This window comes from Theobroma cacao, chromosome 1 (assembly GCF_000208745.1).
Source record: "Theobroma cacao cultivar B97-61/B2 chromosome 1, Criollo_cocoa_genome_V2, whole genome shotgun sequence".
Taxonomy (NCBI): domain Eukaryota; kingdom Viridiplantae; phylum Streptophyta; class Magnoliopsida; order Malvales; family Malvaceae; genus Theobroma; species Theobroma cacao.
The window spans coordinates 26,719,345-26,744,760 of NC_030850.1; the positions used below are offsets into that span (position 1 = coordinate 26,719,345).

The window sequence follows — 25,416 nt, forward strand, 5'->3', positions numbered from 1 at the left end:
TTCAAAAATTTGGGAAGGCCACAACTTCAGAAATATACTATTTCTCATAACAATTAAAAATATATATACTAAGTAAAAATTTTCAAAACTTGGGGTGGGGGGTGGTATGAACCTCCGCCCCTGCACTTGAATATGTTTCAAGATATTGTGAATTAGTTGTCAACTGCGAATATAGCGCTAGATGATGTGTTGCAAGCCCTATTTGTTTCCTGGATAATTTTGAAGAAGCATAAGATCTAATTTGTTGATAGCGCACTGAAGAATGATATTGGCTAGTTTTGTTACGAATTTCTTTAGTACTAGAAAACTAAAATGAATAATTTGATGTTTTGATAATAATGATGATTACTGATAATTTAGTTGAATTTTAATTAAACAATACACAATATAAGTTTACACAAGTATTAAAATTAAATTCATTGCAAATATCTTGACTCTCCATAAAGTTTGAGTTAAGGGTTTTTATTGCCAATAAGAAAAAACATAATAACAAAAATTATGGGATGTTTCATAAAGAAAAAAAAATCAAAATAATGAGATAAAAAGAGTAGGCTAGGCAAGAAGCTCCCCTTCCTCTGACAACTGATCATTAATAAATTTTTCATATTACGTTTCTTAGCTATTAGATTAATTATTTCATATCAAAATGATGAAACCAGGCATTGATGAGCCTGACTGGGTTTTAGTTTAGGCATTGATGGATGAAATTCTCTTCCTTTGGCCCCCATCCCCATAAATAGTTGCTTTAACAAAGATGTTTGCACCTTCCTGGTATCGTCATTTTGGTTGGTCAATCATAGGCATAGCACACCCAGAAGGCAAGTGGACGATATATTGTAGGAACCAATGTTCCCATTCAGTCAAAAGTCAATTTCATACTACAGAAATAAAATAATAATAATAAAGGTGATACTGACTCTTACCCCACCAATCACCATCTATTCTTTAGTATGTATTCCACGAAGAAAGCTACAAGGACGAAAGTTTCCACAATAGAAAAAGAAAGGGGGTTATGTACAAAAATGTTGAATATTGCTTTTGCAATTTCGTTATTGGTAGATGAAGTATGTTGAAAATGTATAGTTAGAGAACATTGATCCTCGGTCCGGATTGTTCTACAACCAATTACCTTTTGATCATTTGAAATCCGATCTTCTTATCGGTTATGTGGGCTGCAATACTAACACTCTGTAAGACAATGAAAATATGATACAAGGCATAAGCACATTTGCTTTCTATGTAACAAAAATGTAATAAAAACTTATTCTTTACCTCTCCAGGTTAAAACCTACCTATCATTTCAATTTTGTTCTATTTCTGAAAGCTAGTTAGCTTGCTAATGGTTATTGTTCCCAGTGGCTCGACCAAGCATGCCTGCGTTCTTGCTGATAATTCTTGTGCCACAAAACGCATGGTCGGTCGTGCCTCCGGTTTGGAGCGTGTGCATGCTAGGCCCATGGTGACAACAAATACAACCTCCTCTGCTATTTGGTCCATAGGAGGTGGAAGCCGTTGGTCTAACAGATCCTTCAAAAGCAATTCTTTATTGTTGGATAACAACGTCACCGATGACAAGGAATTCAAGAGCTCGCCTGGGTGTTTTCCCATCATAATCTCTAATGCCACTACTCCAAAGCTGTAAACATCACATTTAGCTGTGATCTGCATTGTGAGTGCAAGCTCTGAAGACAAAGAAATTTAACAAAGTCAACAATCACATTGCAATGGAAAATTAAGGAAAAGAGAAAAGAAAGCCACTGTGACAACAACATCTAATGAAACATAATTAAGTAAATTCTTTGCTAACCTGGTGCCATATACCCATAAGACCCCGCAACCGTGGTCCAGTTCAATGAATCCGGATTCAACAACCTTGCAGTGCCAAAATCCGAGAGTCTTGGCTCAAATTCTTCCTCAAGAAGAACGTTATTCAAAGATATGTCTCGGTGTATAATAGGTGGAGAGCAATCATGATGCAAGTAAGAAATTGCATGAGCCAATCCTTGCACAATTCTCACCCTTGTAGCCCATCCTAGCCCCACTCCCCTTTGTGCTCCATACAATACATTTCCCAAACTACCTCTTTCCACATATTCATAGACCAAGTACATGCACCCTTCTCTAGAACAATACCCGTACAACTTTATGATATTTCGATGCCTAATTTCTGTCAACATTTGAATCTCATTCTCAAAACTCTTGCGATTTGTTGCTTGAATGTCACTAGAATCTGACAAATTGAGTTTTTTAACTGCAACTACTTGACCTGTGGGCAACACCGCTCTGTAAACGGTCCCAAATCCTCCTCTTCCAATGCAGTACTTGTCATTAAAGCATTCTGTGGCTTTGGCAATGTCACCAAATGTAAATTTTCCTTCTCTTTCCCAAATGGTTGACTCAAAAACATCAGTCCTTTTACTACCTTTAGTCTCCTCATCAAGCAATTTGCTTTGCTGGTGATATTTTAACACTCCAGCAGCAATAGTGGCTAGAATTAATATGCCACAGATAGGAACAATGATAGCAATAAGAATCTTCTTGTTATTGGACTTGCTCTTTGGAAGATTAAAAGTGCAAGAAGTCAATCCTTCAACATCTCCGCACAAACCTGAGTTTCCAACAAAAGCATTTCCAGAAGCATTTTGGAATACTCTATCATTTGGGATAGGGCCAGTTAACTCATTGTAGGAAAAATCAAATGAACGAAGACTAATCATGTTGGACAAAGTTGGGATTCTTCCTGAGAGATGGTTATGTGAAACATTAAGAATCTCCAATGACGCAAGCTTCCCTAGGTCTCGAGGGATTGTGCCTGAGAGTGAATTGCTACTAAGATCTAATAAGTACTGCAAACCCGACAAGCTACCTAGCTCACGTGGAATTTCACCAGATAAATTGTTATGACTCAAGTTCAAGCTCAGTAATTTTTCACACTTCTCAAGATCTTGTGGTATTACTCCTGTCAATTTGTTCCTCGACAAATCAAGGTACTCTAACCTTTCTAAGTTGCCAACAATATAAGGGATCTCACCTATGAGATGATTCTGGCTCAAATTGAGGTTGAACAACATGCTCAAATTTCGCAATTCGAAAGGAATATCCCCTGTCAACTCATTGGCCGCCAAGTTTAGGACACCCAACCGACTCAACTTCCCAAGCTCAGTAGGGATTTCAGCTGAAATTTTGTTGTTGTCCATTTCTAGATTGGTGAGATTTTGGCACTCTCCCCAATTTGGAGAGATTTCACCAGTAAATTGATTGTCACTAAGAGTAATAAAGTCAAGAGAAGGATGAACCCCAAATGCATTGGTGATGTTACCCGTAAATTGATTCCCATCAAACCGGACTCTTAATAGCTGTCTACAGCTCCTCAAGCAAGCTGGCAATGACCCAGTGAAGTTGTTCCCATTTACCGTGAGATTTTGAAGATTAAAGCCACTGCATAATTCAGGGGGCAATTCTCCAGAGAAACTATTGTTCGAAAAGCTAACATAAACCAAATGAGGGCTATATTTTCCAAAATCCCGAGGAATGCTACCTGAGAAGCTATTGGTGAACAGGGAGATGGATTTCAGGTTAGTGAGGCTAGAAATTGAGTCTGGTAATTCCCCATGCAAGAGATTTGTGTTGAGATCAAGAGACTCCAAAGAGGTCATGTTTCCAACCTCTGGTGGAATTGTGCCACTAAGCTCATTATAGAAAAGTTGTAAACGTGCAAGGTTTGAAAGACTCCATACAGTACGAGGAATTGGACCCGAAAGCTGATTTCCTGAAAGGTCGAGAGTAATCATGGACTTCAAGTTTCCAATCTCTGAAGGAATTGAGCCAGAGAGTTTATTACCATAGAGAAAGAGGAGGTGGAGCTTTGTCAATAGGCCTATTTCTGGTGGAATCCTTCCCGTGAATAAATTGTTTTGAAGTTGCAAAGAGATCAAGTTGGTCCAATTAGAAATGAGAGATGGCGGGATCTCACCGTCAAAAGAATTATCAGATAAACCCAACTCAATTATTTTTGTGAGTTTTGACAAGGACATAGGCAACTTCCCACTCATTTGATTCCCAGCTAAAGCCAAAAAGGTCAGATTAGTACAGGAACCAAGCTCGGATGGGATTGTAGAATTTAAGCCACTCGAGTGGAGATCAAGTTTCTTGAGCTTTCTTAGTTGGCTAAAAGAAGATGGAATTTTCCCTTCAAACGAATTTTCAAACAACTCAACAGTTTCAAGATTAGACATGGTTCCTATACTCTCAGGAATTGAACCGGTTAACTGATTGGTTCCTAGTCGGAGATCTATGAGTTGGGAAAGCTTGGAAATGTTCGATGACAATGGTCCCTCAAAGACATTGCTAGTGAGATTAAGATACTCAAGCTTGCTCAGATTGGTGTACAATGATTCCGGTATTGGACCAGTCAACTTATTCAGTGACAAGTCTAGGGATGTAAGATTACGGTAGTTGAGTATAAATTGAGGGAATTCCAATCGATCAAATTCATTGTAATCTAAGCTTAGATGTGTCAACAAAGGCATGACCGAGAAATCCGACCAGTCAATAGAAACAAAATAGTTGAATCCAAGGTCGAGGTACCTTAGTTTTTGGAGATTGCTAACTTGAGAAGGGATGGTACCGTTGAGATTGTTGTTGAATAGACTCAGATATTGAAGCTCCGTTAGACGACCTATCTCCGATGGTATGTTTCCTTCAAAAGAATTGTTGCTCAAGTCCAAGACGAGGAGTTTGGACAGAGTACCAATTGCGGACGGTATTGGCCCTTCCATACCGCTATTGATGAGGTCAAGGCGCGTGAGATTGGCAAATGGAGTGAAGTTGAGTTGGGCGATGGAACCAGACATGTTTGCATTGGAGAGGTTGATTTCGGAGACTGTTCCAGTGCCATCGCAGGTAATGGAAGTCCAGTTGCAGAGGTTGTTGAGATTGGACAAGGACCAAGAGTTGAGAGAAGGTGGCGAAAAAGACAAGCTGTTCTTCCATTGGACGAGTGCTTCTGCTTGCGTTCTTGCTGAACACGTGATCTTCAATGGAAGTAGAGAAAGCAAAACAGCATGGAAGAGAACAAGACAGGGATTACGGTGATTTGACATGCTTATAGCTGCTACGAATTTCGAGTAATGTAAGTTGGGCTTGGTTTGGAAGTTTAGATGAACTCTCTTATAGCTGGGAGAAAGGCAAATATTTCCATGCCGTAAACATTCAATTTCCAAGTCTTTGTTCTGGCTCTGTACTTATCATCTGAACATGGAATAGTGGAACGAACCCAGCACTCCAACTAAGATTACGATGGTTCACTGGAGAATATAGAAACAGCCATGCATTTGACTTGGGAAGGTGATTCGAAGTTGCCATTAGCAACCAAATATAAGCGTGTAGGCCACAGCACTTAAAATGTAAATATAAGATTGGACCAGCTGACTTTCAAGTTGTGATTTTGAACATGGATTAGCATGTCCTTTTTTGTAATTTTCTTTTTAGTAAGTATTAATTGTTACCATGTTCAACTACTTGAAGGTATCCTATCTTTGTGCATGTCCATATTCGTTTTACTAAACTGCCGAAAGGGATCAGAGTATATATTAATATTATCCATTCAATGGAAATGCCTCACATGAATTTTACAGGGAAACTATATTTAACGGTGAATGACGGCTAATTGACAACAATTGTTTGACTTTCTAACAGGAATAATCATATATAAAGCATTATGCATATGGAAAGGGAAGGAGTGCATTAATATACGTACTTTAACATTTTAATATTTTAAATATTAAAGTGAAGTATTCATTTTGTGATTCTTTTATGATATAGTTTTTCTAAGTTCAAATTATGTAATTGGTGTATATACTCTGTCAAAGTTGGATTTAATTTCTGTACAATAAATTGTAAAAATTGAATTTCTTTACTTTTTAAAATTAACAATGTCAATCCAATTATTAACGATGTTAAAATTTTTCCATTTGCTATGCTAATATGGTTTTTGAATGTCCTAACATGGTATATTCTTGCTAATGTGGCATTAAATATTGTGAAACCCCTAACTTCTAAGTTGGATAAATCGGATGGTAGACTTGGTGAGCTTGGGAAACCTTTCCAATAACTCAAAAACCTTGATTTTACCCTTAAAAATACATAAATTTAGGACTTGAAGGTTAGTGGAGGAAGTTGGAATGGAATTAGGCTTGAAAGGGCCAATTTTTACAAGTTTGAACTAGAAGTGTCGATCTCAAGAAGCAAAATGGGGCAAAATGCATTCCGGAGGTTGCTAGTATCGACACCCACCCTTCCAAGGATCAATCCCGAAGCCCCAAGACAGAAAATGCATTCTGTTTTTACGTCAGGATCGACCTCCACCTTTAAAGCGTCGATCCTACAGCACTTTGACAAAACAATAAAACCCTAAAACTCCCCCAACCCGAGCCACCTTCCATTGATTCTCTCTTCTTCGTTTTTCTTCTCATTTTCTCTCAAAATCTCCTCCTCTCAAGATCCTCAAAGTTTCGTGATCAAACCTTGAATTCTAAGTACCAAAAGGTAAAGATTTCAATTCCAAAAAGAATGGTTTTTCTTATTTCAGCTCTTTTCTCTCTAAAATCGAAGTTTTTGGTCTCTTTTGTTTTTTTAACCAACAACCACCTTTCATTTTTATCCGGTCAAAGTCAATTTAATTTTTAATTTTAAAAAATATACAAAAAGTTTTTCTCCTCAGACGTTCTAGATGATGCCTCATTTTTCCTCGCATTGGTTATATTAATTAATGATTACTTTTTCTTTTCACGGGAAAAAAAAGGAAATTAATTAAGAAAATATCAATAGTGCATAAAGTTTTTCAAATGTGAAAACAAAAATTATATTTAAGTGAGAAAAAAAGAACTTAAATTTAATTTTGTTGGGTACAAAAAGGTACAACTTTTATTTACGTATATAAGAAACTGTTATGTCATATTTTTATGTAATAATTGGTAATATACTTTTTAACTATTAATCATTTAGAGTTTATAATTTAAGATTTGAAATTTAGGATATCAACAGAAGCATGTCGTTAATTCTTTGAACCACACAAATCTGTTGTGAGTGTCATCAGACATCATTATAACCTTTTTTGTTGCTGCAGAGGATGCCAACTAGTGGCCAAAAAAAACTATCCTAAACGTATATGTAACATGAAATTAATTAATCATAGAATGGAAATTTGAGCATCTGTTTTTTCAGAGTACCACTTTGGACCACCTCAAATTGCAATGCCCACCCCTCTTATTCAGTCAAGAAGTAAAGAGTAATGATATTTGTTTAATGATGTACTTGGAAACCATATATATTAATGAAAGTTGAAAAGGTTCAGTAATCCCCACATCCCATTATAACTCGGAACATCGTTGAAATGGTTACTCGGGGATCCTCCTACTTAGAAAATTTGATCAGTTTAACCAACCTAACTCTTTGTAAATGATTACTCAGATTAAACGTCTTCAAGTTCCAAGAGTAGTATGGATCGATCGATCTAAACCCACTTTTTGTAGCCTTTTTTGGTACTTAAACTTGATAACGCGGTGCTATGCAGATGAAATATACTAATACCAATAATCCATTTTTTCTAGTCACTTTCTCTCTTTCTTTTATTTTCTCTGCCCGCTAACTCACATGTTTGATTGACTGTTGATCTGGAAACTGGATTCACGTAGTCCATAGGATAGGATAGGAAACAACACAGTCCAGGTCAACTTTTGAATTTTCAAAGACAGATTTTCTTCCGAGGGCACATCACATTTTAATTGCAAATAGACGCGATGAAAGAGACTTTTCTGCATTTTATAGTACGAAGGTAAGACCAGAAAATCATAGGTCAGATACTCAATGAGAATGGCAACTTTGGTGTTCATAGTTCATACATCCTGCCAAAGGGCCTTTGAACCTGATGGCAACTAATCTCCCCATGAAGCACGGCTTGGATACACAAAAATCAGTCCATGCACAAAGTAAATTTAAAAAAAAAAAATTTAAGCTAGGGAGTAATTGAGCAGAAGCAGAACAAATTGAGCCCTTCACAGACTGACCAAGCCTTGATTTCTCAGGGTATATCTACTCTTATCCTTGTTGTCATCCAAAATCTAATCTCTTAAATATGTTGTTTACACTTTACAGGGTAATAATCAACTATTCCAAGCACAATAATAATAATAATATATGAACTGGTTATGAATTATGACTCGTATGCACATAAATAATAATAATAATAATAATAATAATAATAGAAACAATTACATCATATATATTTAAACAAAATAATAGTCTACCTAAATTAATGTTCAAAACTTGACTTTTTGTGTGCCCCCAAGAAAAAATTAATGTTGAGAACAAAGACAGGCATATGAGATCCAGAACTACTCTGTTGTTCACACTCTATTGACGATTGACATAGACCAAACTGTGCGATATGAAGTCAACAAGAAATGCTGATCAGCAGCTGACATCACTACTGGATAACAGAGATTTCAGGAGTCAAACCATCCTGGAAAATTAGCTCCAGTCCAGGGAGTTAATATGCATTCTATTACAAGTAAATTAACTTGTTTCACCATGGTTCAACATAATCTAACACTCCGTCATTTTGCCATTAGGAAAGAAGTCGGGTGTACTTTAATACCTCAGATCTTTTTCATTAGAATTATGATCAATGTTCGTAGAGTTAATTGGCAAATGAATGATATCATTTCACTGATGAAAAGCATACAACAAACACTCCGGAAAACTTCCTCAGTTCCTCTCTTGGTTCACGGATCAAAGTTTCTACAAGTGCTTTCGTGTATCTAACTCTGAATTTTAACTAGTAACAGTCAAGCCGATGAATTGAGAGTACAAAGAACAACAATTTTATACTATCCTACTGCAAACAGCGGGAAAAAAAATATGACATTACTGATTTGTTTTCCACTGGATCCACAATGAAAAGATGCATGGAGGATTCCAAACGCCTAAGGAAAATTGAAATCAACATGCAAACCGAACAATTTTTTGTCAATGAAAGAATCATGCAAGCACTTGCCAAATATCACAGATAGCAAGCATAGGTTCTTGTGCTTTACAACAATAACAATAACAATTTTCAGTAGTCGACTCCCGCTTTTCTTCAATAGTCGATTCTTCACCTAGATTTCAATCACTCTTTCAACAAAGCTTTTGCTAAACTTGCAAAACAGTTGAAATTTCGTCTCTGCCTTAATCCAATCTTAACAGAATTAGTAGCCCATGCAAATGGGCTGGAATCCTTTGCAGTGAAATGGGCAACACCATTGAGACAAATCGGGCAAATTCTGGCCTGGATGGAACTTGATAGGTCTGACAACTCTTTATTTTCTAACCTTAATTCCCTCAGTATAGATAACAACAATCTTGTCAGAAAAATCACTGCTGGAATTGGAAAAGCCATCGTTTACCATCTCCCACCCCAATCGTCTTGATTAATGAGCTTGATGAACTTTGTTCTGTTGCTTTTGATGAACTGTTTGAAACCATACACGTAATAAACCGATGGCCGATGGCTACGTGATGAGTGATAAAAGCAAATATCAGTTTAAAAGACCGTGGAAATATCAGTTTACTTTCTTGCTAATTAAAAGAAGTTGCTAGCTACTGGCTAATATTCATATTGAGTTTCATCTCTCATGATGGAAACTCTGGCTCGAGCATCCAATTGGTGTTTGAGTGACAAACCAATGCCTATGAATGAGGGTCCATATTGACTTGAATGTCCCATTGTGTGGATTCAATCACCAATCCAATTGATTGGTGTTGATCAGATCTTCTTCGGTAACGAAGACAATCTCCTCAGTCCTCAAGACAAACATTTATATCTCTTACCAAAAAAACCTCCTCAAAGACCATGTTTTACGGACAAGACATGCTTCACTTAAAATATGCCTTTTCTTATTCAAAATTATCATTTATGCAAAGTGTTAATAAGTCAATGCTTTAAAAGGGTTTTGCAATTAAACAGTCAACCTTTTTGCAAATAACCTGCAATCCAAATAATAATTTAGGCAGGGAAGTCCATATATATTTCTTAAGATGGCATCTTTTGACTCCCATGATATTACTTTACCAATTAGGCGGCAAGCATCTGGGAAGAATAAATTGAAGCAGAATCATTGAACATTGAACAAGTATTTGATCTTTTATTTCAAGTAAAACTACAACAAGTGAACAACAGAAAATGAAAATTTTTCTGATTTTTTTAATGCCTATAGAATGTCACCTTATCAATAGTGTGCTAGAATCACTGAATTTCCTCGTGGGGATATGGATGAGATATTGTTCTCTAGTTCTGGGAACAAAAGTAATCAGCACCAAAGGGAGGTATGCAATAAACCAATCATATTATATTAACCATTACCAAAAGTACAAAAAAAAAAAAAACACATACAACAAGCAAGAAAATGTTGAAAACAATAAAGGAACCATATTTATAGATTATGGACACTCAGAAACAACACTCGACACAAACGAGCTTGCCTAGCATATATTTCGATTGGAGCTTGCTTCAGCAGAACATCTATTCAAAGCTCTCTCCAACCTTGTCTCGAATGGTGTAGAATGCCAACTCACATTCTTATCCTGCAAATGATAGAAACTCAATCAGAACCCATCATCACCTAATGTAAAACTCCCCTCAGCTCTCACTTCACATATACCTCTCTATACTTGCTGGTAGTGTTTGGTATTCCTTTGAAGGAAGTAGCTGAGCCAGAGTCCTTGGTGGTGCTCACATGATGACTCCAATAGGTCCCAACAGTCCCAATTATGGGCATCTCATCTGGACTTCTACTTGGAGACTTCCTAGGTGAAGAAGATGCTGAAAACTTATTGATCTCTTCAAGAGTTAATGCACCTAAAATAGGTCTATCTTCAGGGCTTCTCAGTGAATTTGATCCTTGTGACATGCTTCTCTCCGGTGTACTGGCATCGAAATTGCTTTTCTTTTTGACAGGTGTAGTTTCCGATGAAGATAGCCAATTCGAAAGGCTGGCATCAACTGATACTTCTTGGTCCAACTTCATAGGTTCATGATCAGATTTTGATTTGAAACTGAATGACAGTTCCTTGAAACTAGGGTCCGAACTAAAGGAAAGCCGGGGCTCTTCTTGCTCCAAGCTTAGGTTCTCCTTTCGCAGCTTAGGTGGAGGTGCCCCTTTTGCTTTTACAGCTTTCCATTGAGTTAGATTTTCAACAGGATTCAGCACAGGAGGCACATTACCACTCCTATCGCGAACACCCCGAATTAAACCAATAGGTTTCACTTCCTCTTGCACCAAACCATCAACCTTCTCAGTGACCCCTCGAACGCCACGAATCATATCCCTTGATTCCACGGCTCCATCATCAAAATCCTCGTAATCATCATCCTCATCATCATCTAGGTCACTTTCCTCATAGTCTAATTCACCGTCTTCGTCTTCGTTATCACTTTCTCTACAATTCTGATACCTATGATTAGGAGGGTAAAAAGTTGAGCTAGACGTTATCGAACTATGCTCAGAGGAATTTTCAGACTCCCTTCGTTTTGTCAAATTATCTTCGTTCACCTTCCCTTTGTTTTCCCCTTCTTCTTCTTCTTCTTCATTATGTAATTCAAAATCAGTACTTTCATCAATCAAAACATGCTCATAGGTCTTAACATTAGTATCAAAAGTTACTTTCTTTCGATTACTTGAACCTGAACCGAGCTGCTCCTCAGCCTCATCATCCCTAAACCACCCCACCCCAAAACCAAAAAAAAAAAAAGAGTGTATTAAAATCTAATGCATCATTCTTGAAGAACAGGAAAAATAAAAATAAAAACCCCCCCTTGAATTTTACTCACCGGACTTCTTTAACCGGACCGATAGGCTTCTCCAAGTTGCTCTGTTCCAAAGAAACTGTCGATTGAGCATTATAGCTAGCATTTCTCTGCAAAAAATAATAGAAAAAGATAAATTTCATCTAAATTAAAAATACCAAACTGAACTAAAAATCCATAACTTCCCAGAAAGAAAGAAAACTCACTTGAAATCGAGGCTGAACCTTGTGTCTCTGTTTTCGAGTCTTACGATCTTTGGAAGAACCAAAACATGCAAGAAAACAACCCATTGCAAGAATCTATCTCCTTCCTTTTCCTTGATTCTAAACTTTCTCCTTCCTTTTTCTGGGGTTTCTTTCTTTGTAGAGAAAGAGTAGAAAATTTTATGTTTGGCTTAACGGGTCTTCATGGTTTGAGGGAAGAAGAGGAGCGCCCTGAGGAAAGCGAAGAAAAGAAAGAAAGAAAAAGGGGTAGGGACAAAACGGTCAACAAGTTTGAAGGGTTGGGTTATGGTTTTATTATTTTATTGGCTTTGTGGGAGAGGGAAAAGGGAAGTGACCGTTACGAATCTATGAGTGTGAGTTACAGCCTGTACCTTTTTTTTCTTATTTTGTGTTCTATTTTTCATGTTTGTTTATTAAAATAATTATAATAAGAAGGTTGTGTCGACCGTTAATATCCCAAGCCAGTGATAGGTCCCACATCTCTCGTGTTTCTTGTTTAGGCGGTGTTTAACTGTTAAATACACGAGCAGTGCAGAGGGAAGAGGAAATTTGGAACTTTGTAATATAAAGCCGATCTTTTTTATTGATCAAAGATGCTATAAATTAATGGATGAGATCTTTTCATAAATCTGATCGTCACTTGATTGATCTCTCTATTTAAATTTAAACCCAAAACAGAACCCACAGCTTATTTCTTTAATTTGACTCTAATCTTATCATTTATTGCTTACAAAAAACACAAAACCCACAGCTCATTTCTTTAATTTGACGCTAATCTTATCATTTTTTTTTTTTCGTGGAATATGAATGGTACATGGCAAGTCAGACAAACGCTAATCTTATCATTTATTGCTTACAAAAAACGCAAAACCCACAGCTTATTTCTAATCTTATCATTTTTACTTAGAAAGATTTAACTCTAATTTTATCATTAATAAATTTAACTCTAATCTTATCATTTATTGCTTAGAAAAATTTAACTGTAATTTTATCATTTATTGCTTAGAAAAAAAAAATTTATCATTTATATTACTTAGAAAAAATACTAATCTTATCATTTAGTGCTTAGAAAAATAAAACTTTTATCATTAAATAAAATCAATGGGGTGAGAGGCGCTTGAACTCTCGACCTCAGGATAACACAGAAAGCTATGAGACCTACGCGCTAGCCAACTGCGCCACCACCCCTCGTCGACCTTCAATTTGATGATAGACAGTCACACTTTTCTCTTAATAATTTACCAAAAAAGAGAAAACGAAGCCACTAACCTAAAAACCCATCATCCAATATTTTGAGTACATTAGAAACCCAAATTTTGTATAACAAATCAGGGGAGATCCAGAAAAGGCATGTGGGCTGTTATATCCGTCCAATTATTGGACAGCCATCACAGAAAATAAGGCCCATATGAAATTCGGCCTGGGCCTAGGTAAGCCATCTCGACTGGTTTATATTCGTTTTAAAGTGCTTAATAAATAAAGCAGAAAGTTGAAAATATATTGCTTTTGGGTTTCTTCCATTATCCAATGGCGTCATTTCTATCCACAAAATTTCCGTCTTTCTTCTTTCTCCCTTTCTCTACCAATTTTATGTCTCATTTTTTTTTTTCAATAGCTTTGTAGGCATACCATACCAACTTACAATTTCAGATGCTTTCTTATTTCTGTGGTACAATCAAGAATGTCTTTATCATGGCAGAATCTCTACAACACTCTCGAATCCAGGGCATAAAGAAAACTGGATTGAACAACAAAAATTATGATTGATGAAAATTATACTTCACAATAAGAAATCTCAATGCATACAATTTATAAATTTGATCAATAATTTTGTGAATTGTATATTTCATTCTTTTTAAGTCTCATTTATAAACTAAAAGGCATTCATGTGTTACATTTCATTACAATAAAAACTTAACAATACTTGTTTTTCTTATAAATCTTACGAAATACTGTATGTCGAGATTTTAAAATTAATAATTATATTATTACTAAATTTAGCAAAATTCAACTCTCAATCTTTCTTACAAAAGGTCAAAACTATCCTTAAAAATTGAACAAATTTTCTCTATCTTCTGTCTGGACGCTTGTCACCACCACAACTGGTGGGTAACTTTTGTTTTAAGTATAGATTTTCATTGCCATTACAAATTAAGGGCTAATTACAATGACAGGTAACCAAACTTTTAAGTAAAAGGTTTTATATAAACTTAATGATTATTCTTTTACTTTGATGTTACATCATAAGAGTAGTAAGTAAAAATCAATTAATTTTATGCAAACTTTTAATATATTTTTTTAACCTCAAAAGATAACTAGGATGGTTAAATGTGTGGTGGAAATGGGAACCCTACTTCATCATTCAGTGAAGATCAAAATAAATGGTCATCGGTTTTAGTACCTGTAACTAGTTAGGCCACAAGTCTTCCTTAATGAACGGAAGCCCCACCATTGACGATTGTGTTTTTATGTGGTTTTAGTATTACCCAGCGTCCCACTTGAGAAAATCATCGGCAACGGCTCCGGATAGTCTCTTTGGACCTGGATAGATGGTCTGCTGCAGGGCAGGCAGAGTATATACCAACCCTAATATAATCCAAACAACAATACATGTGGCTTCTATGGTATGTCCCCTAATTGGGTTGAAGTAGTCAACGGTGGAATTCAAACTTAAGTTCATTTTCAGAGCCCATTATTTAGAATTGTCTTTCCTTCTTTGATCCCATAGATGTATTTCATGAGGGGAACTCGTCTTTTGTGATACTTGCCTCAATCCTTAAGCATTGTCTTTGTCACTGCCCTTTCATTTTGTTCTTTCGTATTCTAGTAGCCACCTTTGTCTCCACTTGAACTTTCTGCATCAAACAACTGGTACATTTTCATATGCCTAATTAGTCTCCCTAGATGCTCTTCAAGAAGAATCTTTACAGCAAAAAATAATAATAATAATAATGATTCCCAAGCTTCGATGAGAATTTATAAGCTTGTTGTTTAGCTGAGCTGCATAGAGATCCATCAAGTTAACAAGGACAAGGAGGAGAAATCAACAGGAAAAAACCATGTAAATGTGATATGTATATATATATATAACAGCATTTGCATGTTGTAATATTGGGAAAATCCATCTATATTCATCCACGTGATGCCACATTGCACATCAATAGAATAGAAATTATGACAGATTAAAGATATATTACAACTAATAAATAATAATGTTAACTTAGACAGTTTCAATTCTGATTTGAAAACTAATGAAAATGAAAATGTATTGACGAAGTGATTAACAAAAAATAAAATTAACAAATATCATTTCTTTGTCTCTCTTTTCTTATTGGAAGTAACTGTAATAAGAAATTGTTTCCCTAAATACCTAGTGCATGACTTCTTTTGGCCATGTCCGTGTCGCTGCCACTGTGCCCTGCTAAGCTGGTCGATAAGTTAGAGAAACATGTCACCCAAGATAAAAGAAGAGGGCCAATAATTGCTAACTCTTCACTGATAAGTAGCCAAGTACTCGCAAGTTTTGAGGTTGTTGAACCCCACCTCAACCCCCCCCCCCCCCCCCCAGCCCCTAGTTGGTTAGGTGTCCCAAAACTTTATATAAAGTGCTATATTGTCACATGATCTTTATTAAACCCCAAGGCCTTATTCCTCTCCTGCTTTCATAATGGCAAAGGCAGAAGAAAAAGGCTCGGTAGATGGAAGAGATGACTATACTGAAGATGGAAGTGTGGATCTCAAGGGCAGGCCTGTTTTGAGATCAGAGACTGGAAGATGGAAAGCTTGTTCTTTCATTGTTGGTAAGTATAGATCATGCTATGTCAAAATTTCACAAAGCCATGCGTAAGATAGCAGTTTCTCCCTGGAAAACAATTCTCATAGCTGAAGTCAAAATTTCTTAGTTGCTAAAAATAAAAATTCATGAATAGGAGAGGTAGCCTAGTGTTGGAAGAGGAGGAGAATGAAAAGAGTGTTCCATTTCGCTTGTGCATTGTGCCAGTGCATGTATTAATCTGTCCCGACCCCAAAGGATTTACATCATTAGCTTTACACTGGATTGCTCTAAATTCTTTCTTTCTTTCTTTCTTTTAAATGTTTTTTGCAGGCTATGAAGTGTTCGAGAGGATGGCATATTACGGGATAGCGTCAAACCTAGTGCTGTATTTGACCAAGAAACTCCATGAAGGAACAGTAAAATCTGCGAACAACGTCAACAACTGGGTTGGAACAGTCTGGATGACACCAATTTTAGGCGCTTACATTGCAGATGCTCATCTGGGTCGCTACTGGACTTTTGTCATCGCATCAACCATTTATCTCGCGGTATTCTACACTTTTAAACCTTAAATTTCCTTAAATACCATATACTATCCATGCCCTTTCTTTTCTATATGCCATAATTCATATGGAACTCGTGTACGCCATGCACCATGCATAATTGGACACGTATATCTCATCAGTCTAAGCCACATGAGTACCTGATATTTTTGCTTGTGGGGAAGAAGTGTTTCACGATACTGAGACATGGCCTTAATTGTGAAAACCCGACTGCAGTTTGACGAGATCAATGCAGGTGGTGGACTTAGCTTCCTGGAGATGTACCACACGCACTCTGGGAGTCTTTAATTTCCATTTTTCCTTCTTTGTTCTCAGAAGAAAATTAGTAATTCCATAGATGAATCTTAAGTAATTTCAGTTACCTCTAACCCAAGTAATTGATAAGTTAATCGAGACCGTGAGATTAGAAAGTATATATCCCCACTTATCACCAACAAAGTATTTTGCAGTTCTTAAGTTGAAATTGCTCTCATATCTCTTAACCGAATAGCTCCATTGCATATTCCAGCTTCATTTGTCGGCCTGTTGGCTTTATTTGCTTCATCCTCAGCCAGCTATAAAGAATAATTCAAGTGGGTGAGCAGACGAATATCCACGTGCATGCATACGCACAAAAAGGTTGTGATTGGCCTTGTCTTCTCTGTTGCTTCACTTGTGTAACAAAAGCCTCTAAGAACTGTTTACTTCAGAAAATGGCATCTTCGGAAATCCAAGGCTTAAGGCTTTGGAAAATAAGATCTGGGTTTAAATTGTCACCTATAATAATTCTATACAAATATAATACTTGTGCATCCATAAATGTAAATTCCATGTGAGCAGTAGATTCATTAGTTTCATGTAAAACTATTATGGATGCTTGAAATTACTCAAAAGTATCATAACATTATGATGAAAATATTTATAAAGAATATAGACCTCATGATGATCTCCAAAGACAAAGTATAGAGATTCCAATGCTATTCTTGCACTGATTTGCTGTATTTGATAAATTTTGGTTTAATGACATAAAAAATTCTTTGCATGTACTCTCCCAAAAAATTGTAGATGAATGATGATCATAACTTTCTTTTTAACACCTATGGAAATAAACAGGGAATGTCCCTCTTAACCTTAGCAGTTTCTGTGCCTGCCTTGAGGCCTCCATCATGTGGTCAAGGGATCAAAGAAGAAAACTGCCATAAAAGAGCCTCAGATTTCCAAGAAGGCATATTCTATTGTGCACTGTACATTATCGCAATAGGTACTGGTGGAACCAAGCCTAACATTTCCACTATGGGGGCTGACCAGTTTGATGATTTTGAGCCTAAGGAAAGGGTTCAAAAGCTATCCTTCTTTAACTGGTGGATGTTTAGCATTTTCTTTGGCACCCTCTTCTCAAGCACTTTCTTGATCTACATACAAGACAATGTGGGCTGGAGTCTTGGTTATGGCCTTCCAACAATTGGTCTCTTGGTCTCTGTCTTGGTGTTCTTGGTGGGGACTCCATTCTACAGGCACAAATTGCCTTTGGGTAGTCCTTTTACCAGGATTTTCCAAGTGCTGGTGGCTGCTGTCAGGAAGTGGAATGTGCCTGTTCCAAGCGACCCGAAAGAGCTACATGAGCTTAGCTTGGAAGATTACTCAAAATCTACGAAATCCAGAATTGATTACAACCCTTCATTAAGGTTGATTCTCTCTATTTTCAACAATTTCTTAATTTCTTCTATTTTTCTTTAGCCAGAATGCTTCCCTGAATAGCTATATATATATATATAACCTTCCACCCCCCCTAATTATAACTGCATTGCTCTACAGATTCCTTGACAAAGCTGCAGTAAAGAGCGGGCAAAACTCGCCATGGATGCTGTGTACAGTGACCCAAGTAGAAGAAACCAAGCAGATGGGGAAAATGATCCCGGTTTTGATGGTAACATTCATACCAAGCACCCTGTTAGCTCAGGTGGGAACATTGTTTGTCAAACAAGGAACCACTCTTGATCGTAGGATGGGTCCCCATTTTGAAATCCCTCCGGCTTGTCTCACAGCATTCGTTACCATCTTCATGTTGATCACCATAGCCATATACGACCGTTACTTCGTTCCGACAGTGAGGCGTTACACCAAAAATCCCCGAGGGATCACATTGATTCAAAGAATGGGAATTGGTCTTATGTTGCAGATCATCATCATGACCACTGCTTGTTTTGCTGAAAGAAAGAGACTTAGCGTTGTACGAGAGCACCAAAAATTTGGTAAAAACGATACAGTTCCCCTCAGTATTTTCATACTCCTACCGCAGTTTGCTTTGATGGGGATTGCTGATGCATTCGTGGAAGTTGCAAAGCTAGAGTTTTTCTATGACCAAGCACCAGATGGAATGAAAAGCCTTGGGACCTCGTATTTCACTAGCAGCATAGGAATTGGGCATTTCCTCGGTAGTTTTATTCTTACCACAGTTTCTAATATGACCAGGATGCACGGCCATGGTGGCTGGATCTTGGACAACCTTAACGTCTCTCACCTAGACTATTATTATGCTTTCTTGGCTGCCCTGGGTTTCTTCAATTTCCTCGTCTTCTTAATTGTGGCCAAACATTTTGTTTATAATGCAGACGTGATACATTCTGAAAGGGAATTGCAGGAAGCCATGGTAACTTCGCTCGACAAAGCTTCACCTAAATGTCAAGCCTCGAAGACTGGTCGGAGTTGATAGTTCGCTATGCAATTTCCCCTTACAGTGATGTAAAATCCAAATTTCAATGTAACCCCTTCATGGCTACTGTTGTAAAAGTCAAAAATATATAATATCATATAATGATGAAAAAGCCCCATATAAGCCCAATTAGTTTTGATAAAAAATGGAAACATTAGACTTTCAAAGCTTGCCATTGTTCTTGATCATTACCAAACTCACAAATCAACCTTAAACAGCTACCCTGCTTGGACAAATGTTCCTTTCCATGCTTTTCAGAGGAAAAAGTCTTAGACTCGGTCTCTGAGATAAAACCATGAAATGCCGATTGATATTTAGTCATTTGAAAAATATAGGTTAATTTCATTATCATGGAAGAACAATGCAGCCCAGATCAAAAGAAGCATGATATAACATTCCGATCAATATTAGAAACTAAACTACGAAGTTTTCATAACCACATACAAGAAAAGATTTATGGCACGCTCTGAACACAGACACAGCTAACAAGTTAATTGTTGTCAGAACTAAAAAAGCTATCTACCCATTCTTTACTTAGCTGACAAAAGGCTGCAATTTATATGCTGCAACTGATTCCAAAAGCCATGTGTGGCCAATAACTAGTCCACCTATTTTTGTAGCTAAATCCTGTGCTTCATTCACTCTCTGCCAAATTATTGAAACTTCTTCTCCTAACTCAGATCCTTTGGGTGCATCCAGGTTATACACAACAATCATCCTCGTTTGAACTGCCTGATCACCATTATTCTGTTCCAGCAGTTCCTCCATTATTCTCAAAACAGTACCTCCTGCTGCAACAACCAAATTTTGAAGATCTTCCTTGTAACCAGACACAAAGTCACCCACAAAATAAAATCTGAAGCCATCAAAGAGCTTCGGTCCCTACAAGTGAAACGATTAAAAAATTTATTTCAATTGCAAAAATAACTTACTAGAAATTAGCATCCAATCCAAGCATATCTATAAACACAAGCAGTTTTTGATACAAAGAAAGTTAACTTGATGCTTTCAAATATCTAATTACTAAAATGATACAAGAAAAAGATACTAGCAAAAGTAAAAGCATTACCAACTTCAAAAACTAATGCACCTTTATACATGAGAAAGACTTACATTATCCAATGCCCTGAGTCTGCCAGTTTTGGGGCCATCAGAGCACCCATGGTTGTCAAGAATAACTTCATAAGGTTCTTCATTCACAGGATGTATAGCTTTCATGCACGCCTTTATCCCTGTAAAGTCAAAGTTTTTAATTGTATCAGCAGTAACAATACAAATTATTAGTATTGGGTACAGGGTTAAATTTTTAACCAGCACACATGCAATGTAACAAAAGAAACACGAGGCCCATAGAGTGGAAAGCAACAATTAAACTTACAATCCATTTTAAGAACCCACTTTCCATTTGAAATGGCCATGAGAACTTTAAGTGTCCTAGTGCACGCACCATTCTCATCTGTAGAAGCAATCACATGTGTGACATCTGGCTTCCAAAACTTGGATACAGTTACACCAATATTTTTTGCAAACTTGACCAAAAGAAACTGCAACAAGGTCAAAAAAGATTAGAGATCAGCATCATTGTTAACTTTACTACCACATGACAGTCAATTGCTGTTGTGAAAAGAAAAAATCCATTAACGATATTCTATTAATAAAGAATTTTCAAATCATATTTTGCATATCCTACAATTTCATCCCACATGAAACTTTAACACCAAAAAGGAATCAATTTAAAAATTCAACACTCCAACAATAACAACATTTTGAGTTTTTGACCTTTCAACACACACACAGTAAAACACATAAACAATTCAAAGACACAGAAAAGATAACCACTCACAACTTAAAAATGATTCAAATTCAAATACAAAAAAATGAGTTTCGTCTCATCTGACCTTCTCTTCAGAGGACAAAGCAGATCCACAAAAAACCCATTCTTGTTTTTCAGCTGGCGGGCCCCAAAATAATCTGAATTTCGATGGGTCACTGCATGCAGAACCACAATTAGTTCACTTTCCAGACAATTCAATAATCAGTTTATGGCTTTATCCATTAATTAAAAAAGACTAAAGGGACTTTCCAAATGATTTGGTTCCTTCTCAAGTGAATCAAAACAAAATATAAAATAGTAACTACTTAAAATAGTATGTAAAGAAGGTATAGGCCTGCAAAAGATATCTAAGATATTTTGATCGATTAATAACACATCACAAGATCTAAGAAATTGAGAATATACATTTCAGTTGGCTCGCAATGATCAGTTGTTATGCAACGTCCAGACTTTTCGTTTGGAAACTTAACTGAAGAATGGGCATTTCCAGGCTTCTCATTTGGAAACTTGACAGAAGAATGGGCTGGACAAAGCACAAGAAAGTTATCCTGTAAGAGAAAAGAAAGAACCATGAGCAGAAATTGACACATAAAGCATGTTGGAGCAAAAACAGAACATTCACAGCAATAAAAGCATATGCTATGTAATATAAGGTGCACTGCAATTACATGGTCCCATCGACATTTTGGAACCTCCTTTGCACAAGGAAAATGATAACTTCTGCGGCAAGACTTCATATAACATCCTAGGGCAGCCCCCTTTAGTTCACATCTGCTGCACTTTAGCTTTGCACCTCTTGCCAATTCTGCCTTAAGATTCTTAACAGATTCACCAACATAATACACTTGGGGTGCCCTGCAATTATAGACAATATCAGCATATCTTTAGTGGCAAGAAAGTAACAAAAGGAAGTTAATGTGTTAAATCAAAACATGACTAGCCCAAATATAAACAGATTTCACTGAAACTCCCCTCTTCCCAGTCAAAAATCCATAATGCCTCTTTCACTTAAATATTATACTAATTTAAAGTTTCCAGGAGAAATACCACTCAATACATGAGCTGTGGACATGTATAACATTTGAGCAGAATGCTGCATCTCCTGTAACTGGCTTTCCATTGGCATAATGCAGCATTGGTCCAGTGGCCTGTAAAAATTTTGAGAACACAAGCAATCAGTAACAAAGTCATAAGAGCAAAACAAAACAATTCAACAATATTATCTTAACCCTAATTATACAGATAAATTTCACTAACAGATAATGATCAAAGGAAGAATCAAGCAATGGTCAACAGAAATTTACTTCTGAGATTCTAGAAGACTGGCAAAATCCACAAATAGCTCTATTTCCATAGAAGTCATCTGATATCACAGGCAGATCTGCACCAGCAAGAGGTGTTCCATTTTGAGATCCTAATTGAAAATTGGAAGTCACTAAGTTTTGGGCTGGCAGAACTGGACGGCAATGACCAATATTTTTTACACCCATTTCTAATGGCCCATAGTTCAACCCCTTTTGTCTCTTGGAATCCCATAAATGAGCAACTCCTAAAACAGAATCATCCAGTTTCTCCTCAAAATTTCTCTTGCCCAATCCCAAGGCTGGATAATTACCACGACTCTGAAAAATCAAATCCATGCCAACGAGTGAGATTGTAATGTAACTTTGCTTTAATATAATAGTTAAATATAACAACATGCACTCTAATGAGCAAGAATAATTGCTGTAAAGGATAACATCTTCCACAAGCAATTGCATAAATATCAGCACCATAAGACCAAAAGAAGAGCTATATATCAGGGAAACTAGAGGAAGCACAGAACAATGCAACAGGTTAAAAGGAAACTGAAGTAACTAGGGAAAATAGCAGTGATATGCAATCATTCAACTAAAAACATTAAAGCAGTTAGGCCCGCTTGCTACAACCTAACATATCACCAGAAGCAAGGCAATCTCTTCCGTGATCACTAACCTGATCACTACTATCATTGTCCGAGTCCTTTGTATCACCAGAGGAAGGAGGACTTCCCAGGGATGTTTGATCCCCTCGACTCATGCCTATATGCCCATTCCCAGACTCTTGAGATGCCCCAACTGGCTTTTGGGAAATTGGTCCAAGCAAATCAACTTTCCCAGCACTATTATATTCAACCCCTCCTTTGTTAGGAGTCTTATATCTTTTATCTTCAACATGCCTTTGCATGCTGCACTTAAAAGATATATCATTTTTGCCAACCCCATCTACAACACACTGAGAAAGATTGGCAGAAAACGCAGCATCCAAACTTCTATAGATTCCCACTATATTCTCCATGAAGGTGACTGGCCTTAAATCTGCAACAAGCATAGCCTTTTCATCAATATAAATTTCAAAGAAGCAAACAATAAAGGCTTCCACAAATTTTTAAAAAGGACACAAAAATGTATCATATAAATTAAAACCCATTTAAACAAAAAAAAAACACTTTTTTGGAAAATATTACTAATTTGATTACCTTCACACATGTTTTGACTTTTTTTAATGTAAACGTCAATCATTAAGCATGGCAGTAAGATGACACAATAACTATTTTTCTCAAAATTTAGTTTCCAATAACTTCTGGAAAAATATGTACATAAAAGAGAAGCAAACAAATGAAATGTACCTCGATTTGCATATTGGGCTTTGCAGATAGGGCACTCTGGACCAAACTCAGCTGATCTGACTATGCATGAACTGCAAATTTCAAAGACGAATACTAAAGACTAAGCAATGAAATAATGAAACTGAAAAACTTAAAAGAAAAAAAAAACAAGAAAAGGGCATTAACTCGCAGAACAAATGGTCACATGGGAGTAATGACGGCTGTTTAAACAAGTCCAAACTGCAACATCAACAAATAAAAGAACAAAAATAACAATAATCAATTACAAAACCCAAAAGAAGTAAATTCAAAAAAAAAAAAGAAAGCAGCAAAAGAAAACGAACCAGAGAGGACATTTAAGCTCGAGACCCAGCTTTTGGAGATGAAGAACCCAAGGGTTCATGGCTCGATTACTATTCCGCTTAGCAAAATCGCTCATTTCTTGAGAACCCAAAATTCCTCCTTTCGAGAGTGAGTTTTTTTTTTTTCTTAAACGGAGCTCCGAAATGAGACGAGAAGGGGTTCTTTTCAGAGACTGGGGCCGCTTTAGAGGTTTATAAGAGGTTGACAAGACAAGCGAGAAAGATGTTTCGATTTAATTGACGTGGGAGGATTGGACACACGTGGACGGCGGAGGTTTCGATTTAGAATAGGCGCGCCATTGAGGTTTTGAGTTGGCGGAACTGAATGGCGCGGGGTACGTTCGTTTTTAAGGAACTCCCGCCACAAAATTTGCCCGCGTATTTACAATTTTTTTTGAGTGTTTGAGAAATCAATCAATAATTCAATATTGTCTACACTACCTAAGTAGTAATTTCGTTTATAGTATATTAAATAAATCAGAGCAAAAAATTACTCGATTTCTAAAACTTAGTATGTGGGCATCTTTAAAATGTATTACAAAAATATTTAAATATTACTTATTAGTTTCAAAAGATCAAATTTTAAAAATTGTGAACATTTTATATACTATAAAATATCCAAAACTTGCAAATATACATATATATATATATATATATTAAGAAAAAAGACATAACAGATGAAATACGCATAAATTTCTATATTATTTATAATTTCATGAATTTAAGATATGTTTTTTAGATGTATACTAGTTCATATGTTTTGTTCATTTTTTAATTAGGAGATTTTTTTCGATATTATCTATTTTGGAAAAAGAAGAATAGAGTCAAAATATTTTGAAACAGAAATATTCTTGCTCATTTTATGAAATGACTAACTTTATGATATAAAAACGTTCTTTTGTTTTTTTCCTCGTCTCTCTCTTCCTCATTCGCCTCTCTCTAAGCAAATCGTAGCTCCATCGCTATCGTCCTCCTCTACTGATCTTACCACCTTTCTCGCTTCTTTTCTCTCTTCCTTTCATTTGATCCATTTAATTTTTTGCAAAACCATTTTCTTTTCCTTTCTGTCAAAGTCTTCCTCCGCTACCTAGTGCTTTCGACTTCTTCAAGGTACTGACCCACCACTATGGTCGCTACCCGCACATAGGCCACAAGACCTAGCAAGCCTTAAACATTCCCTCTTCCAGAATACCAATTCTTTAAACTTCAATCCACAACATCAACGTATATAAAGTCATCAAACGTAAATTTACATTTTATATCTATCCTTAACATAGCCTATGTTCAACACAGCACTATGTGTGCTCCAATGTTAATTTCTTTTAACGATCCTAATGCAAGTACTTAACACAAAAATCAACAGGTGCCATGCATTGTCTAACACAATGCGCCTCGACCCTACATAACCGGCTTGAATTAGCCACGCATGCTGAAACTTCCCGTTTTAATACTACTCATAACCAAAAATAGGGCTAAAATCAAAAATGTGTCCCAA

General features: G+C 36.5%; 4 protein-coding genes across 8 annotated transcripts; 1 reads left to right on the plus strand and 3 right to left on the minus strand.

Annotated features, from left to right (window-relative positions):
* LOC18613085 (MDIS1-interacting receptor like kinase 2) lies at window positions 549–5,473 on the minus strand. Of its 5 annotated transcripts, XR_001926249.1 has the most exons (4): window positions 1,808–5,473; window positions 1,293–1,682; window positions 1,130–1,188; window positions 549–969 (listed from the first exon to the last, which is right to left on the minus strand). XR_001926249.1 is itself a non-coding variant. In XM_018114310.1 (3 exons), the coding sequence occupies exons 1-2, from the start codon at window positions 5,100–5,102 to the stop codon at window positions 1,312–1,314; spliced, it is 3,666 nt and encodes a 1,221-aa protein (XP_017969799.1). In that variant the 5' UTR covers window positions 5,103–5,473; the 3' UTR covers window positions 549–1,172; window positions 1,293–1,311. The 5 variants fall into 5 exon arrangements, 3 of the variants coding, with proteins under 3 accessions (XP_017969799.1, XP_017969798.1, XP_007050195.2); XR_001926248.1 differs by having other exon boundaries at window positions 1,130–1,682; XM_018114310.1 differs by having other exon boundaries at window positions 549–1,172.
* On the minus strand, window positions 10,367–12,375 carry LOC18613086 (DNA ligase 1). The gene is made up of 4 exons (XM_018128861.1): window positions 12,052–12,375; window positions 11,870–11,955; window positions 10,701–11,754; window positions 10,367–10,623 (listed from the first exon to the last, which is right to left on the minus strand). The coding sequence occupies exons 1-4, from the start codon at window positions 12,133–12,135 to the stop codon at window positions 10,522–10,524; spliced, it is 1,326 nt and encodes a 441-aa protein (XP_017984350.1). The 5' UTR covers window positions 12,136–12,375; the 3' UTR covers window positions 10,367–10,521.
* On the plus strand, window positions 15,720–19,313 carry LOC18613087 (protein NRT1/ PTR FAMILY 5.2). Its single transcript, XM_018128869.1, has 4 exons — window positions 15,720–15,869; window positions 16,175–16,392; window positions 17,500–18,071; window positions 18,202–19,313. Exons 1-4 carry the CDS (start codon window positions 15,737–15,739, stop codon window positions 19,094–19,096), a joined length of 1,818 nt encoding a protein of 605 aa, XP_017984358.1. The 5' UTR covers window positions 15,720–15,736; the 3' UTR covers window positions 19,097–19,313.
* On the minus strand, window positions 19,473–24,077 carry LOC18613088 (BRCA1-associated RING domain protein 1). Its single transcript, XM_007050140.2, has 12 exons — window positions 23,904–24,077; window positions 23,746–23,799; window positions 23,581–23,651; window positions 22,908–23,269; window positions 22,238–22,555; window positions 21,981–22,081; window positions 21,602–21,788; window positions 21,339–21,481; window positions 20,998–21,088; window positions 20,478–20,643; window positions 20,213–20,331; window positions 19,473–19,981 (listed from the first exon to the last, which is right to left on the minus strand). The coding sequence occupies exons 1-12, from the start codon at window positions 23,996–23,998 to the stop codon at window positions 19,634–19,636; spliced, it is 2,055 nt and encodes a 684-aa protein (XP_007050202.2). The 5' UTR covers window positions 23,999–24,077; the 3' UTR covers window positions 19,473–19,633.